At 35.5% G+C, this 15,884-nt stretch overlaps 3 protein-coding genes across 4 annotated transcripts; all 3 read left to right on the forward strand.

The window, feature by feature from the left end:
* Positions 1 to 16: 16 nt before the first annotated feature.
* LOC105327478 (proline-rich protein 11) lies at positions 17 to 15,178 on the forward strand. Of its 2 annotated transcripts, none has more exons than XM_034482155.2 (8): positions 17 to 102; positions 1,751 to 1,883; positions 9,635 to 9,739; positions 11,281 to 11,401; positions 12,165 to 12,484; positions 12,717 to 12,766; positions 13,288 to 13,389; positions 13,583 to 15,178. In XM_034482155.2, the coding sequence occupies exons 2-8, from the start codon at positions 1,758 to 1,760 to the stop codon at positions 13,782 to 13,784; spliced, it is 1,026 nt and encodes a 341-aa protein (XP_034338046.2). In that variant the 5' UTR covers positions 17 to 102; positions 1,751 to 1,757; the 3' UTR covers positions 13,785 to 15,178. The 2 variants fall into 2 exon arrangements, with proteins under 2 accessions (XP_034338046.2, XP_065934006.1); XM_066077934.1 differs by having other exon boundaries at positions 13,673 to 15,178.
* On the forward strand, positions 2,024 to 4,867 carry LOC117685832 (uncharacterized). The gene is made up of 2 exons (XM_066079694.1): positions 2,024 to 2,191; positions 2,491 to 4,867. Exon 2 carries the CDS (start codon positions 2,597 to 2,599, stop codon positions 4,865 to 4,867), a length of 2,271 nt encoding a protein of 756 aa, XP_065935766.1. The 5' UTR covers positions 2,024 to 2,191; positions 2,491 to 2,596.
* LOC136273486 (uncharacterized) lies at positions 4,869 to 9,571 on the forward strand. The gene is made up of 2 exons (XM_066077933.1): positions 4,869 to 8,963; positions 9,263 to 9,571. The coding sequence occupies exon 1, from the start codon at positions 4,996 to 4,998 to the stop codon at positions 7,828 to 7,830; it is 2,835 nt and encodes a 944-aa protein (XP_065934005.1). The 5' UTR covers positions 4,869 to 4,995; the 3' UTR covers positions 7,831 to 8,963; positions 9,263 to 9,571.
* Positions 15,179 to 15,884: the final 706 nt, after the last annotated feature.

Here is a 15,884-nt window from a genome sequence, read left to right on the forward strand (position 1 = left end):
ACATGACAGAAAGCCCGGATGCAGACTGTCACATGATCAAAGTAGAATCGAAGGAAGCAGGAAAAGGCGCAATATTTGAAGTGTAGGAAAAGTAAAACACAGGCGAGTATGGTTTACAGTCAATATGAATAATCATTCTATTGAATACCATGTTAGTTATACAGGAGATCAGAGTTTGATGTGTCTTTTAAGCTAATCTCAGCGAGAATCAACAGCTGGGGAGTACATGAGATGTGGTTGGGAGGTGGAATAATGATATTGTTGTTGTTTTTTTATTTCAATAGGAACTTTTAACTTGTTAAATAAATTTGCATGCGCAGAGCAAGAAAGGGGGGGGGGGGTAGGAGGTAGGGACTTCTATTTGTACTTTAAAATTTGCAATTCACAGAGACAGTAATTATAAATTAGCCCCCCCCCCCACATGGTTTAACCATATAGACTCATTATGCTCTATATGTTTACATTTTTAGTCCAGCATCATGTATAGGTCTACTAAAATATACCTGCAATGGTTTTCTGCTATAGGAACCTGGGTCAATGCTTAGGGACCTTTGATCCTTGTTCCAGCATCACAAAATATTGTGAATTCTCTGTTTTATTCAGAATCCAGTGGTAGATCTTTATAAATCTAATGAAGACTAACACACTTAGTTAATTCTTTTGTAACAGTTGTTTTAAAAGAACAAGAAATACAAGTACATTCTACAGTTAATCCACTGGCTGTCAATATCTGCTACCCCACATTCTCTCTAGATGTCAAGACACCTAATGCATCTAGGGCATCCATTAGGCTCCAATATTAGGACACTAATTACTGTAATTAGGCTCCAGGATTAGAGCACTATTATTAGGATCTTTGTATAACTACAAAAAATCCATTTCTTTATAACAAGCATTAAAAACTATATGTAACATCAGAGACATTTGTACATGATTATATTGTCTTAATATGTCCACTCACTTACTGCACATTGCACATTTGTATATAATTTTATATGTATTATAATTTGTATTCCGATGAGTTGTAAAGCTCAAGGATAATAAATTGAACTTGAGAGACATAAATAACAGATTAATTGGCAACTCCTCCATTAGGGTGTTTTGTTGTTGAAAAATGTTACGGGACCTTGCACCCTACTTTGAGAACAACATAATAGTAAACTGAGACAATTATTAATGATCTTAAACCAAAAATATATTGTTTTTATGAAAAATGTGCATAGGTTTTATGCATTTTTGAAACAAAAATAAGATTAATATATAGAATATATATCGGATGACGGGTAGCCAACTGCCTCCTAAAACTCCTCATTTAATATGGTTTATATGACAGAAACTCATGAAAATACGATATTTTGAATGTTTTGGTAATAGGTTTTAATAGCTGTTTATATTTCAATATGATTATTTATTAGAAAGATATATACCGATTTAGACTGGGAATACTTTACAATAGGGACCGCAAGATTTCGATCAGTTGTGCCAATCTCTGTTATTTATGTCTCTGGTATCATGTATAAAACATAAAAAAATTACATACCCACACATCAGTATAATTTTCTGGGATAGAGGTAAGCGAAAATTGAGAAGAAAATAGATCATGAAAAGTTGTGTGTGGTCAATACAAAGAACTGATGGCATCTGAGGCTTTATTTTGTTTGTATTGTACGTATCATAGCTATAAATATGACATGCTTTCTTTGAAGTAATTAAACAAGTATTGATTCTGGAATGTATTGTTTTCTGACAGCTTAAAAATGGCAGGAATAGAAAACATGGATGAATTTGATGCGCCGTGTCACATGACTGCTGTCTTCTGTAATCAGCTGGGGGAGGAAGACTATGAGAAACAGACGGTATCCGAGACGGAGAGAGCCCTGGAGGTAACATAACTTGTTCATCCACAACTCCCGCAGTCATCAACAACCGTTTTATTGTTCAGTTATATAATTGGCTACCTACTGTCAAAATAAACCATTTACTGGGTATTTTAACTAACTTTAATTTTAACAGTCCGTAACTGATTGTGCCGTCTTGTAGCCGGAAATTTTTTATCCGGTACGGCTTGGTTTTTTCTTTTATTGTTTACTTTCTATTTCCTAACTTGTATATTGCACGGGTTTTTTGGATCACTCGTCGTCCTACCTCAGGTCTGCACAGTCATGCACTGTTTTTCTAGTCTGCCAACAATGTAAGTATCTGAAAGTCATTATCTTTGAGTCTTTTGTTGTTAGGTTATATTTTTTACTCTCGGCTATGTATTTTGATAATTTACAGTAGTTTTTTCATACATATTTCTATGGTTTAGGTTAGGGGAGTTTGTTACATTTTCATGTATACATTTAGACTAGGTATATGTGAACTTCTCAGTCATGTAATGTTAATATACTGATAAAATTTAAGCTTCATTATACGTATTTACACATTTTCATGACATTATCTATTTTTTGGCTCTGTACATCACATTTATTGTTTTTTCTTTTCTTGTAGTTTTTCACCATGTTTTTGAATAAATTTAATCATCAAACGACATGCGTTAGCTAGCTGTATTCAGGAGACAGCATAGTGAAAAAATTGCAGAATACAGAAATCAACCATGGCTCAGAAGGGAGAAACTTCTACTCCAGAAAATACATCAAGAAGAGTAAGAACACTCACACCTAAAGCACAAGAAGTTTATCTGGATAAAGTGAACAGATATGAATTCATAATTTCACGTTGCATTGATGAAATAAAGAATATTTTAATGGATATAGCATCCTGCAGTAAAGAAATAAAGGTCTTAACATCATCAAAAACCGACCTTGAAAATAGCCATAAACGCTATCAAGACATTTATCAAGAATTTAGTGAATTCCTGTCTAATACATACACTAAAGAAAGTATTGAAAAGTTGGCTTCTGTTGAGAGAGACTTTCTGAACATAGATAAGAAATTTAAAAACGCTTTAGTAAAATTACAAGATGACATTGATTTTGTGCAATTGGAAACTTATTCGAGTACATCCCACAATACTTCCAAATCTACATCACTTAACCGACGCTCAGTGCGTTCCCTACAAAAAGCAAAAGAAGCAGAAACTCGTCTGAAAATTGCTGAGCAATCTGCTCAACTTAAAAAACAGAAATCAAAAATCGCCGTAGAAGAGAAAATTCACTTAGCACAAAGTCAACAACAACAGGAAGATCTGGATACAGAATTAGATCTACTTCAAAAACAAGCAGAACTCGAACTGGCAAATATGCAGCTGGAATTCGAACTTGAAGCGGAGATAGAAAGTATCAAACATGAAGATCTAGGACCCAACATGCCCACTATTCCAAGTATATCTGGTGATCAGAAGACAAGAAACTTTGTTGATAATCTTACATTAAACCAAGATGTGAAACCTTCTGGTCGTAGAGTTCGTACTAATTATCAGCAGGAAGCGATTCCTGATTCAGACAAAGAAAATCATCCTGTACATACTTCAGATGTCTGTCATCATGATCAACAAAGCAGAGACAACGATAACCGTACTCCACTACAAACTGCTTTGAATTTACCTTTACAGAACAATTCAAATTCCTCAAATTATCTTCTCAAGAAAAACTTATTGTTGGAAAGTTTTCAGCAACAACGTTTTGATGACAAATCAGATAGATATGTGGTGTGGAAATCACAGTTTAAGACAATGGTGTCAGAAATCTGCTGTTCTCCGTTAGAAGAAATGACTCTTTTGACAAACTGTACGAACAAAAACTCAGAAGCTCACAGATTGATCATGAGCCTTAGAGCGTCCTATGCAAGTGATCCAAAGTTATGTTTAGTGAACATTTGGAAACGTATGGATGAAAGATTTGGCTCTCCAGAATTACTTGAATCATCATTGAAATCTAGACTACAGGCTTTTACGAATTTCACAGACCCAAAGAAGTTGTATGAACTCCATGACTTACTTTGTGAGATACAAGCCGTAAAAAGCATTCCAGAATACAGTGTCATGTTTTCTTACCTTGATTCATCCTTAGGATTGAAACCTACAATTCAACAACTTCCTCGTTTTCTCCAGGATAAGTGGATCAATCGTGTGGTCAATTACAAAAAAGAACATTCAACAGCCTTCCCTCCTTTTGGTGAATTTGTGTCTTTTATTGGTGAGATGAGCATCATCAAAAATGATCCTGGATTGATGTTTGATACTTCTAAACAACCTCGATTTGACCACAAAGATACAAAAGTCAAAACTGTGTTTACTCACAAAACTGACATTTCATCTGAAACAGCAAACGTTGGACATATATGTTTGATTCACAAAGGATCCAAACATACCATAAACAAGTGTAAAGCTTTCAGAACCAAAAGTATCGAGGACCGTAAACATATTTTACGTGATCATAACATTTGCTTTCGTTGCTGTGAAACATCAGACCACTTCGCTAATCGTTGCAAAGCTAGAATTTTGTGTGATGTGTGTAAAAGTAACTATCATTGTACCGCTCTTCATGAAGATGTTAGTTACCGTCAAATGTCGAGGAACTTTCCTTCACCACAAACCCATGGCGAGGAGGAAAACTTCTCTTCTGGAATTGTGAACCAGTCCGTCACTACCAAGTGTACCGATATTTGTTGTGAATTCAGTGGAAAGTCGTGTGCAAGGATTGTACCAGTGCGGGTGTTTGTTCAAGGTCAACCTGAATCATCGATACTCACTTACGCCATGTTGGACGACCAAAGCAACAGAACTCTCGGTAAAAGTTACCTTTTCGACGCTTTGTGTATCAAGACCATGGCAGTGGACTATACTATGCAATCATGTTCAGGCAAGATTGCAACACGAGGACGCATTGTTGACAACCTAATCGTAGAATCGATCAATGACAATTAAAGTTACCACCTGTGTTGGAGTGTGATAGTATACCCAATAGTCAGGCAGAGATACCAACTCCGGATATCGCTCTTCATTATCCACATTTGCAGGATATTGCTCGAGATCTACATCCATTGGATCCATCTATGGAGATCCTCTTGCTAATTGGACGGGATCTTCCAGAAGCCCATCACGTCATTGATCAGCGATTAGGACCATCACGATTTCCCTTTGCTCAACAATCTCCCTTAGGATGGACTATAATTGGAGACATTTGTTTGGCTGGAAAACACATTCCACCATTACAGGTCAGCAGAACCTACGTAGACAGAAGTGGTCGACCTACAATGTTGGAACCATGTACACAGATGTTAAACATTAAAAACACTGTTATCACCTCGAATAAGACCGTAATTGAGAAAACAGACGTCTTCACGAAAACATCAGATGACAACAAAGTTGGTCTCTCGATTGAAGACCACACTTTTCTGAATATTATGGACAACAAGTTTCATCTTGATCCTACTGAGGGTAAATGGACTGCGCCATTGCCCTTCCGGCAAAATCGTGAACAACTTCCAGACAACTACTCACAAGCGTTATTCCGGGCCAAATGTCTTGATGCTTCTCTAAGAAAAAACAACACAAAAAAAGAACATTTTATTGCGTTCATGCAGAAAATATTCGATTGTGATCATGCAGAATTAGCTCCGATAATACCACCTGACAAAGAACATTGGTATCTTCCCCTGTTTGGAGTCTACCATCCTCGTAAACCAGATCAAATTCGCGGAGTTTTCGACTCCTCAGCTGAATTCAAGGGTGTGTCATTAAATGAACAATTGTTACAGGGACCTGACTTCATAAACAACCTCTTAGGAATTCTCATTCGATTTAGGAAAGAAAATGTAGCTGTAGTTGCCGACATCCAAAGCATGTTTCATTCATTCCTGGTTGATGAAGACCATCGGGATTATTTACGTTTTATGTGGCACAGAGATAATGACATTGAGAGACCACTTATTACTTATCGAATGAAAGTTCATGTATTTGGCAATCGTTCTTCCCCATCTGTTGCAATGTATGGATTACGTCGTATTGGTGATTTGGCTGCTGAAAGTTATGGACAGGAAGTGAAAGACTTTATCGTGAATGACTTCTACGTTGATGACGGATTGAAATCTTGTGCAACTACTCGTGAAGCGATTAACATTCTACAGAAGACTAAAGATGCCATGAAAGAGTATGGTGGATTGCGACTTCATAAATTCGCTTCAAATGAAAAAGAAGTAATGGAAGCTTATGACTCGAATGATTTGTCAAAGAATATTGTGGACCTTAACTTTGAGAAGGATGTCTTAACTCAAAGCAGTCTTGGCCTTCTATGGGATTTACAAACAGATACCATACGATTCAAAATTTCTAGTGAAGACAAACCATCTACAAGGAGAGGTGTACTTTCAGTTGTGAATCGTCTCTATGATCCACTTGGATTCATTGCTCCTGTTGTTATACAAGGCAAGATTATTCTGCGTAAAGTTGTGTCAAACACCTCCAGCTGGGATGAAGCCCCACCTGAACATTTGCTCAAAGAATGGGAAAAATGGAAAAATAACTTACCTGATTTGGAAAACTTACGTATTCCTCGTGTGATTGTTCCCAAATTGTGTGAAGCGCTTAGAAGGGAGTTGCTAGTTTACTGTGATGCGTCTGAACTAGCCATAGCTGCTGTTTGTTATTTAAAGGCAAAGTATTCAGATGGTTCTTCATCTCAAGGATTTGTTCTAGGAAAAGCAAAAGTGGCACCTGTTAGTGGACATACAATTCCTAGACTAGAACTATGTGCCGCAGTACTTGCTACCGATATAGCACAAATAGCCAAGGAACAGTTAAAAGTGAAAATAGACGACATCAAGTTCTTCAGTGACAGTCGTATTGTATTAGGATATATTAACAACACGAAAAAACGTTTCCTTGTGTATGTAGCTAACCGCATTGCTCATATCCACAGTCTCAGCAGTCCAACCCAATGGTACTATATTCGCAGTGAAATGAATCCAGCAGATGTGAGCACAAGAGGAATTCTTCCAAATGAAATGGAAAAGTGTGTATGGCTTTCAAACATAGAAAACCTGGAGATTGTGCCCTCTATTGAACAATTTCCTTTAGTGAGCCCCGAAGAGGATAAAGAAATCCGCTGTAATAAAACTGACATTGAAACAAAAACAGCTGTGGGTCTGGACAATGAACTCCTTACAAGATTCTCAAAGTGGAACAAACTGGTTGCTGTAGTTGCTAAAGTTTATGGTTTCATTCAGAATTGTCGTAACCCAAAGAGCAAATTGAGTGATGTTCAACTTCTTCACAACGCTGAAACAGTTATAATTAGAGACATTCAGAAAAAATTCTATTTAGAGGAAATTGAAAATATTAGAGACTCTAAGCCTGTGTCGAGAAATAGTCCTATTCAGAAACTTGACCCCTACATCGACAGTGAAAGGATTTTGCGTGTTGGTGGTCGCTTGAAAAAATACAATGATGATCCTTTATTCAAGAATCCAATCATTTTGCCTGCAAAACATCATGTTACCACTCTTATTGTCAGAAAACTTCATGAAGATGTCAGACACCAAGGACGTCATATAACAGAGGGTCATATTCGTTCTTCTGGATTTTGGATTGTCGGAGGTAAAAGACTCATTTCATCTGTTCTTCATAAGTGCGTCACTTGCAGAAAACTTCGGAAAAAACCTGAACATCAGAAAATGTCCGACTTGCCCGCGGATCGTCTCATACCTGGACAACCACCATTCTCTTCTGTTGGAGTTGATATATTTGGACCATGGAACATCATTACACGACGTACCAGAGGTGGTGTAGCAAATAGTAAAAGATGGGCCGCTCTATTCACTTGCCTCACTACCAGGGCCGTGCATATTGAAGTTGTGGAAAAAATGACATCCTCCTCATTTATTAAATAAATGCGCTTCGTCGGTTTATCGCCATACGTGGACCTGTTCAAGTCCTTCGTTCAGACAGGGGAACAAATTTTATTGGTGCTGCGAAGGAGCTGAAAGTCAATGTCATCAATGTGGAAGAAGAACACCTTCATACCTTTCTCAACGAACAGAGAACGACCTGGATCTTCAACCCTCCCCACTCCTCTCACATGGGAGGAGTGTGGGAACGCATGATCGGGACTACGAGACGCATATTGGATGCGATCCTTCTTGATTATGGATCTAGGAGTTTAACTCATGAGGTTCTCACTACATTTTTAGCGGAAGCCTCTTCCATTATCAACTCAAGACCTCTAGTGCCAGTGTCTACAGATCCTGAAAATCCCCTTGTGTTATCCCCTTCAACTCTTCTTACTCAGAAAACAGGCAATAAGGATGTGATATTCGCTGATCATGAAAACAAAAACGAGCTATTACAGACGCAGTGGAGGAGAGTTCAACATCTTGCATCAATTTTCTGGAAACGGTGGAAGAATGAATATTTGAACACTCTACAGATGCGCCGTAAATGGAATTCACATCAAAGAAACCTATCGCCTGGTGATGTAGTTTTAATCTGCGACAAAGAACTTTCCCGCAATTCTTGGCCAATCGGTATAGTTACTAAGGCTTTACCAAGTGATGATGAACTTGTGCGTAAAGTGACAGTTCGTGTAATCGTGAATGGTGAACCTAAAAACTATGTGCGACCAATTACTGAACTTATCGTAATTCTTGAATAGTGATCGTTTAGTGAATCTTACTTATAATTGACTGAAAATGGACTGTGTTTCAATTTGAAAATGGACTGTGTTTCAATTTATGGACTGTGTTTCAATTTGAAAATGGACTGTGTTTCAATTTATATTACATGTAACTTAACAATTTGTCATATTTAGGGTGCTTAAAAGTTTAATATAGAGTGATATTTTCTATATCAGGCGAGGAGTGTGCCGTCTTGTAGCCGGAAATTTTTTATCCGGTACGGCTTGGTTTTTTCTTTTATTGTTTACTTTCTATTTCCTAACTTGTATATTGCACGGGTTTTTTGGATCACTCGTCGTCCTACCTCAGGTCTGCACAGTCATGCACTGTTTTTCTAGTCTGCCAACAATGTAAGTATCTGAAAGTCATTATCTTTGAGTCTTTTGTTGTTAGGTTATATTTTTTACTCTCGGCTATGTATTTTGATAATTTACAGTAGTTTTTTCATACATATTTCTATGGTTTAGGTTAGGGGAGTTTGTTACATTTTCATGTATACATTTAGACTAGGTATATGTGAACTTCTCAGTCATGTAATGTTAATATACTGATAAAATTTAAGCTTCATTATACGTATTTACACATTTTCATGACATTATCTATTTTTTGGCTCTGTACATCACATTTATTGTTTTTTCTTTTCTTGTAGTTTTTCACCATGTTTTTGAATAAATTTAATCATCAAACGACATGCGTTAGCTAGCTGTATTCAGGAGACAGCATACTGATATTTGAAAAACATCTCCACGTTTAATGCATTAAAGAAATCTTTCATAAACACCAAAACATTACCATTTTGCATCAGTAGCAAACATTCTACATCCGCCTACATGTTTATTGATAACATTTTTTATTTTCTGACATACCTATTTTTTATATATATACATGTATATACATCGTTTACCCATTCCCATTACATACACAATTTCAAAATGAGATGCAAGTTCCTGACAGTTATGAGTAAGTACATGATGTACATTGTGATAAAAAGACAAACCAGTTTTTGAATTGTTTGTTTTAGAATTTGATATCATACATGGAGAAAAACCCTCAGGTCTACAAAAAAATCCTGAAAAAGAAAATGAAAGAAGAAAAAGAAAATGAGGGCCCTTTTTCATTCCTGAAGGTAATGATTTGGATTCATGTTGCTGCTAGAGCTTTATTTCAGAGATGACGGAAACTCAAACACTATGTTAATTAAAGGCTAGGGTATAATTACTATACTGCAATTATCAATTTATCTTTTTTTTAAAGGCATTAATTCAATTTGATGTGTTATGTAGGGCTGGGACGATACTGTACTGAGCCGATTCGGTACATATCACGATACATGAGATGCGATACGATACATATCACGATACATTGCAATTAAATGAAAACATGAATAAAAGTTTAAAATTTATTCAACCTGCCGATGTATTACCGCATGTCCAAAGTTATTTTGTTATCTTCATAATGAGCGTTGCACAATTTACAAATTACTTTAGTCTCGTGTACACTAGTTTTTCATAAACAAGTACTCCAAAAGTTTTCCACACTCCATATTTAGCTTCCTAACAGTTTTGACAACTTTACGAGGTTTTCCGCCATCTTTGTACTTTCATATTAGGCGCGCGGACTAAAAATAGCCGATATATGAAGCTCGGATATTTTTGAAAAATAAAAAAAGTTCGGTAAGATATCGTTGTATTAATGGTAAATGTATCGATCCAAATATCGTCAAAATAAATACCGCGATGCACCGGTGCATCGGTGGATCGTCCCATCCCTAGTGTTATGTAATGAATATTTATTGATAGACACATATATAAATTGATGATATCTTTAATTATGTGAGTACCATTTATATTTTTTTATTGGGGCTCCATATTAAAGGAATTGTAAAGTAAGCTTGAGAAATATTGTGTATTATGTTCACCTTTATTAAGATTAGGATTAATTCTTGTAGTTGCCATAGGAACGAGACTGCCTGAGTCTGGGTACAGTTTAATAAATGTTATCAACTGTTGTTATACTTGTTTATAGATTTATTTTTCCAGAAACACTTTACTCAAAGCCATACATAAAGTTAAAAATAAACATTTATAAATTAATGCTGATATTTTTTGCTTTTATTTGTATGTTGGTTTAACAAAGTCAAAGTTCCTTTTTAATTCCTGTTAGATACAGTCACACACTGCAGTATTTCCTTCGATTTTTCATTTGACTACTGTAACTGTAGATTCCTAATTAAACGTGAGGAATTGATATTCGCATAACATCGCGAAAAGTACATCTCGCTGATTTTATAATCTTGCTTTTAATTTTTTGGACAGATGTAAACTAAACAAAACTCTGAAAAAAATTTGGCGTTCACGATTTTGTATTCTCACAATTTGATGCAAAAGGGTTGAATCGCAGAATTAAGTACTCGCGTATAATAAGAAATCTACAGTATCTCAGATTTGCTTTCGACAAACAGAATGCAAAGTTCAATTGACTTTTTTCTTCTTCTTCTTCTTCTTCTTCTTCTTCTTATGATGATGATGATGATAGCGGTATTATAACTACATTATATATGCTTAGAGTACAGATCTAAGTAAAGACAGGAGATTAGTTCACAATGCAAGGCTACAAAATCAATCATGATGAGAACCAAAAATCAGATTTATCTTTTATTTTTTACAGGTTAAGATGATGACATTGATTAAGGGTGAAGAAAACGTTTCCTTTGTGTCAGACAGGGAGTGTGACCAAAGACTGGAAGAGCTGAAAACAGGAATGTCCAAGGCCTTCGACTATAACCTTGGTAACGATGAAATAAGAAAAGCTGTATTGCCAAAGTGTAATGTCTCTTCAGTGTAATTAAGGTGATAGAAGAAACAAACATTGGTAAAAGACAGCAGAAGATAGATCAATCCTCACTTTGCCAAAAGTGAATTAAGTTGTTTTCCTTTGCAAGGTTTAACCAAAGGTCAAAAACAGAAGAAAAAACATGCAAAATTCACTTTCTTTGTGCTACCAAATATTTGTGCATTCTGTGATAAAATCTTTTATTATGAATTATTCTTCAGTCTATGGATCAAAATAAAGACAAAAATGGATTTTTAATGTCAAATTACAAAGTTAAAAAACTCTCAACTATTAAAAGGCTACAGTGAGAAATGTATAGTTTCCCCCCGTCCCCTAAAAGATGACAGCCAAGGGACATAACTTATGTAAAGTGTGTATTCAACAATTTGATAAAGAGGCCTTGATGGCCAGGGCCATTTTTAGGCTATATGTACCTCCTAAAACAAAGAGCTCTGTATAAAGATATAAAAATTTCAAAATGTTTAAATTTAACACAAAAATACTTGAATTTTTCTTCATTAAATAACAGTTTAATGCCCAGAATGTATAATATTTAAAACTTACACAAAGGCAGATCTGCTGGTTAATTAGTTGACCATCCGGCCTCCTTAAGTGACTGACTGATTTAAGTCCTATCGATTTACCAAGGCAGTGACTCAACATCGAAATTATGACTTTTAAGTAAGGCATCAATGTACAAAAATGCATTATGTTTGTAGAATCTAAAGGTCTTAGGAAATCAAAGCGATTAGCAGAAAAAAGGCAGATGTCAAAATCTTCAATAAATACAGCAGCACCAAAGGTTAAAGGGAGGCAGTCCAAGAAAAGACAGACCACTGCCCCAAACATAACGGAGACCCTGTGTCAGAAGAGTGGACAAGATGCCCCTGTAGCAGTTCCTCCACCCCCTCCCCCACCCCCACCCCCACCCCCAGTAACCCCTGCACAACAAAGAAGTCTGCCCCTGGAGAGATCAAGGACAGAGAGAAAGGCTGCTTCTAGTGGTCCGCTGAAGGAATTAAATCACTCAAATATCCAGGTAACATTGCCAGTTTGCCACTATCTGAATATACAAGTAATATTGCCACTATCAGAATATCTAGGTGACATTGCCACCATCTTAATTCATGTGTGTATGAGAATTATAATGCTTCATGGAATATTTACCCTTTGGTCTCATCAATTCTGTAAAAGAAACCTTTTTTTTATTGATTATTAATATGTTTTGAATTTTTTCTTACAACAACTAAATAAATTACACTGATTTCCAGGTAACTACACCTTTGAATTTGAAAAAGAAAGATCCACAGACTGAGATGGGGTGGGTAATTTGTGTTTTTAAATTACCTTTGCATTGTCTCCTTTCTGTGATGTGTTCAATGTTTTACCTTTGCAGTGCCCTTTTTCGGTGATGTTTAATGTATCCAGTGTTTTGAATCTATTAAGAGAGCAATATTGCTGTGTCACAGTTTTCTGACCTTGATTTTTCTCATGACTTTGACTTCTTGATTTCTCAGTTTGCATTTACCTTAGTTTTCAAAGTGTCTACTATTGTATGAACTACAATGTTTCAATTAAACTTCATACAGAGATACACATTAATGAGAACAATGTAACTCATAACAGGATATTCTAACCAAGACCTTAGTCTACACCTAGTACATACAGTTTTACTATTCTTTCGGATATAGCCTTGGCATTCATGTGCTATGGACATATTTATTGGTAATTATTTGTTACATGGTAAATGAAAGACTCATCTCAACCTTTACTTTATCTAATACTGTAGCATATACACCATTTTAATGCACAGACTACAATATATATGTCATTCCTTTGTAGTTCCATTACATCGCTGGCATCTATTGGCTCTTTAAGCAGTCTTCACCAAGAGCTATTGTCCTATAATCCAATGAAACTCCTGAAAACAACAACCAATGAGAGGTAAGATAATAACATAGAGAGATACATTGACTGTTTATGTTTTGGAGATAGAGATGTTCTTCTCTAGATCCTCTACCAAATTTAAAATTTTAAAATCAGATTGCATGAAAACGTAAACTATTCACTCCTTCAGTTATTTTGATTTATGTGATATTTACATTGGTATAGAAATTTCACCTGTTTGATTTAATAGATCCCCCGGGGGGACCCCCGTCAGGCCCCGCCCACCCCTCAGGGACACGCCCCCTGTGACGCCTGTCAACCAAGCCGACTCCAATTACAGGTACTGGCTCAACAGTCTACACAACAAGTTCCGCAATGTCCTCTCCCCCGCATCTGTCCCCCAGAGCCCTGACAGTGACCCAAACAGTCCATCTGGCTTCTCTCCACAGTAGAAACCCCAAAGAATTACTCTTCAGCCAAACTAGGGACTCCAATCATCTGGCTAATTCAGGGAGATGTTTCTCTATTTGATTATTTATTACTTGCCTAAGAGGAAGTATTAAACTTATGACAAACTTTGTTATCTGAGATGGCTTTATGTTGGATGTTGTGCAAGATTTATGGAATTTTTGTAATACCTTTAAGTAAATAATTTTATTTTACATTTTATGTTTTTGTTTTATATAGAGCGTGGCATTTATAGAGTACATCAAGAATTAGGTGTTACCATTTTTACACTCTGTTAGCAAGAGCAAACAGAATCCACAAGTTTTTATGTGTTTCTATACTGATGTTGTTTTTTGCAATAAAAAGAATGAATACAAAGATTGGTGAAGCTATTTTCATTCTACATCATGTACCAGTATTATTTGAATATCAGATGGAAAAGAGAATAAAAAAGTGTTATTTTAATTGATTGTTCTGTAGAACACAGTATTTAGTATTAATCCATAAGTCTGGAATTTTTGTGCTTTATTAGTGTATGGTGTAATGTTTTTATGTTGTACTGTTTACTATCTGAAAGTTCTTACCATCCGATCTTAGACTTTCATTAAGTTAAGATGAATATTAACATGGTTTGATGTAATGTGCAATTGTTCTAGAAAAATATTTCTGATAATTAGAATTTTGTTGAAAAGAACATGTCTCTGTAGAGGAGAAATTTATTGGCTCACAATAAATACAAGATGATGAAAGGAGTCATTTGTGAATGAATTTGGTTTTCACCTTATGTGGGCAGGTAGTGTTCTAAAATGAAATAGGGAAAAAACTATTGGTGAAGATCTTATCAAATTGAAAAAAAATAGTTATTATCTATTTGTGGGTAAAAATTTAAAAAATATTCATCTTTATCACAGTTGAAAATTATGCTTTTTCTGCACTTCAATCGAAGCACACAGCTTTCACTTGTTTTAGAGATTATCCATTTTTATTGCATGTTTATTTTATTTTTTTGCTTCAGGTAATGCAGCTTTTATTGCTTTTTGTGATTCATATTGTATATGTACACAAGAATTTACATCTGTTTTATGATGCTATTAGATATATATTCTGATGTACAATAGTACAGTAAGTTCTATATTTGTTTAAGACACCAATCCATTCACAATTTCTAGGGCCTTTTCAGCAGGGCTTTGGAAAACACATGGAATGTTTTTATATACCAAATGTAAATTTGATTTTTTTTAAACATTAGGCTAAAATCTAAATGTATAATAAGATTCCTTGTATTAATGACAAAGTTTTTTGAAAAATTCATTTGATGATGTTTTTCTGCTCTTTGGAAAGGTTGAAAAATTGTGATTGGATTCATCAAGTTAATGAATAAATGGTGCAGAAACTTGCAGAGACTTGCTTACTTTGCTTTATTTTTTAAAGTCGGAGTGCTATTGTAAAATAAGTATAACTTAAAACAAGAGACCCGAGCACCACTTCCCAAATGCTTAGGCTGAACAGACTTTTATGTAAATTAAAGTCGTTAAGGATGAGCCCCCATAACACACATCAGTGGCCCCTTTATCCTTTTTTAGCTAACAGAGATGAAGTTGGGAAAGATTAGCTATAGCCACTGTGGCATTAAGGTTCTTGGAGCAGGTGCCATTTGAAGGCTATATTTAAATTATTGCCACTCCTATCACCAAACTTGCATGGATGGTGCATCTTATTATACTTGGACACTTAACAGGCTTGAATGCTGAACTTGGGCTATGGATTTGGGGACAGTTTTAAATTTTTGGAGCAGTTGCCCATTTGATGGCCATACCCATATTTAAGTTATTGGCTCTATCTTTGCCAAACTTGGATGGGTGATGTTTCATGTGATTTGAACATATTTTATTGTGTAATTACACAAGAGGATTGGAAACAAGTCCTTACAACTTACGTGTTCCTTTCCAAATGATAATATACACAATATACACAATTATCATTTTGATATTACATGTTACTTATAGTTATTAACTTTATAATAGTAATATTCATATTCATGCCTTTACAAAGTATTTGCAAATATATGATAAATAGTGTTGATATGCAGTATAAAATAGCATAAA

This window comes from Magallana gigas, chromosome 3 (genome assembly GCF_963853765.1).
Source record: "Magallana gigas chromosome 3, xbMagGiga1.1, whole genome shotgun sequence".
NCBI lineage: Eukaryota > Metazoa > Mollusca > Bivalvia > Ostreida > Ostreidae > Magallana > Magallana gigas.

Coding starts and splice junctions, on each gene's coding strand:
- LOC117685832 (XM_066079694.1), top strand. CDS start 2,597: ATGGCTCAGAAGGGAGAAACTTCTACTCCAGAAAATACATCAAGAAGA.
- LOC136273486 (XM_066077933.1), top strand. CDS start 4,996: ATGGAGATCCTCTTGCTAATTGGACGGGATCTTCCAGAAGCCCATCAC.
- LOC105327478 (XM_034482155.2), top strand. CDS start 1,758: ATGGCAGGAATAGAAAACATGGATGAATTTGATGCGCCGTGTCACATG. Junction 1,884..9,634: donor AGACGGAGAGAGCCCTGGAG/GTAACATAACTT, acceptor TGTTTGTTTTAG/AATTTGATATCATACATGGA. Junction 12,767..13,287: donor GATCCACAGACTGAGATGGG/GTGGGTAATTTG, acceptor ATTCCTTTGTAG/TTCCATTACATCGCTGGCAT.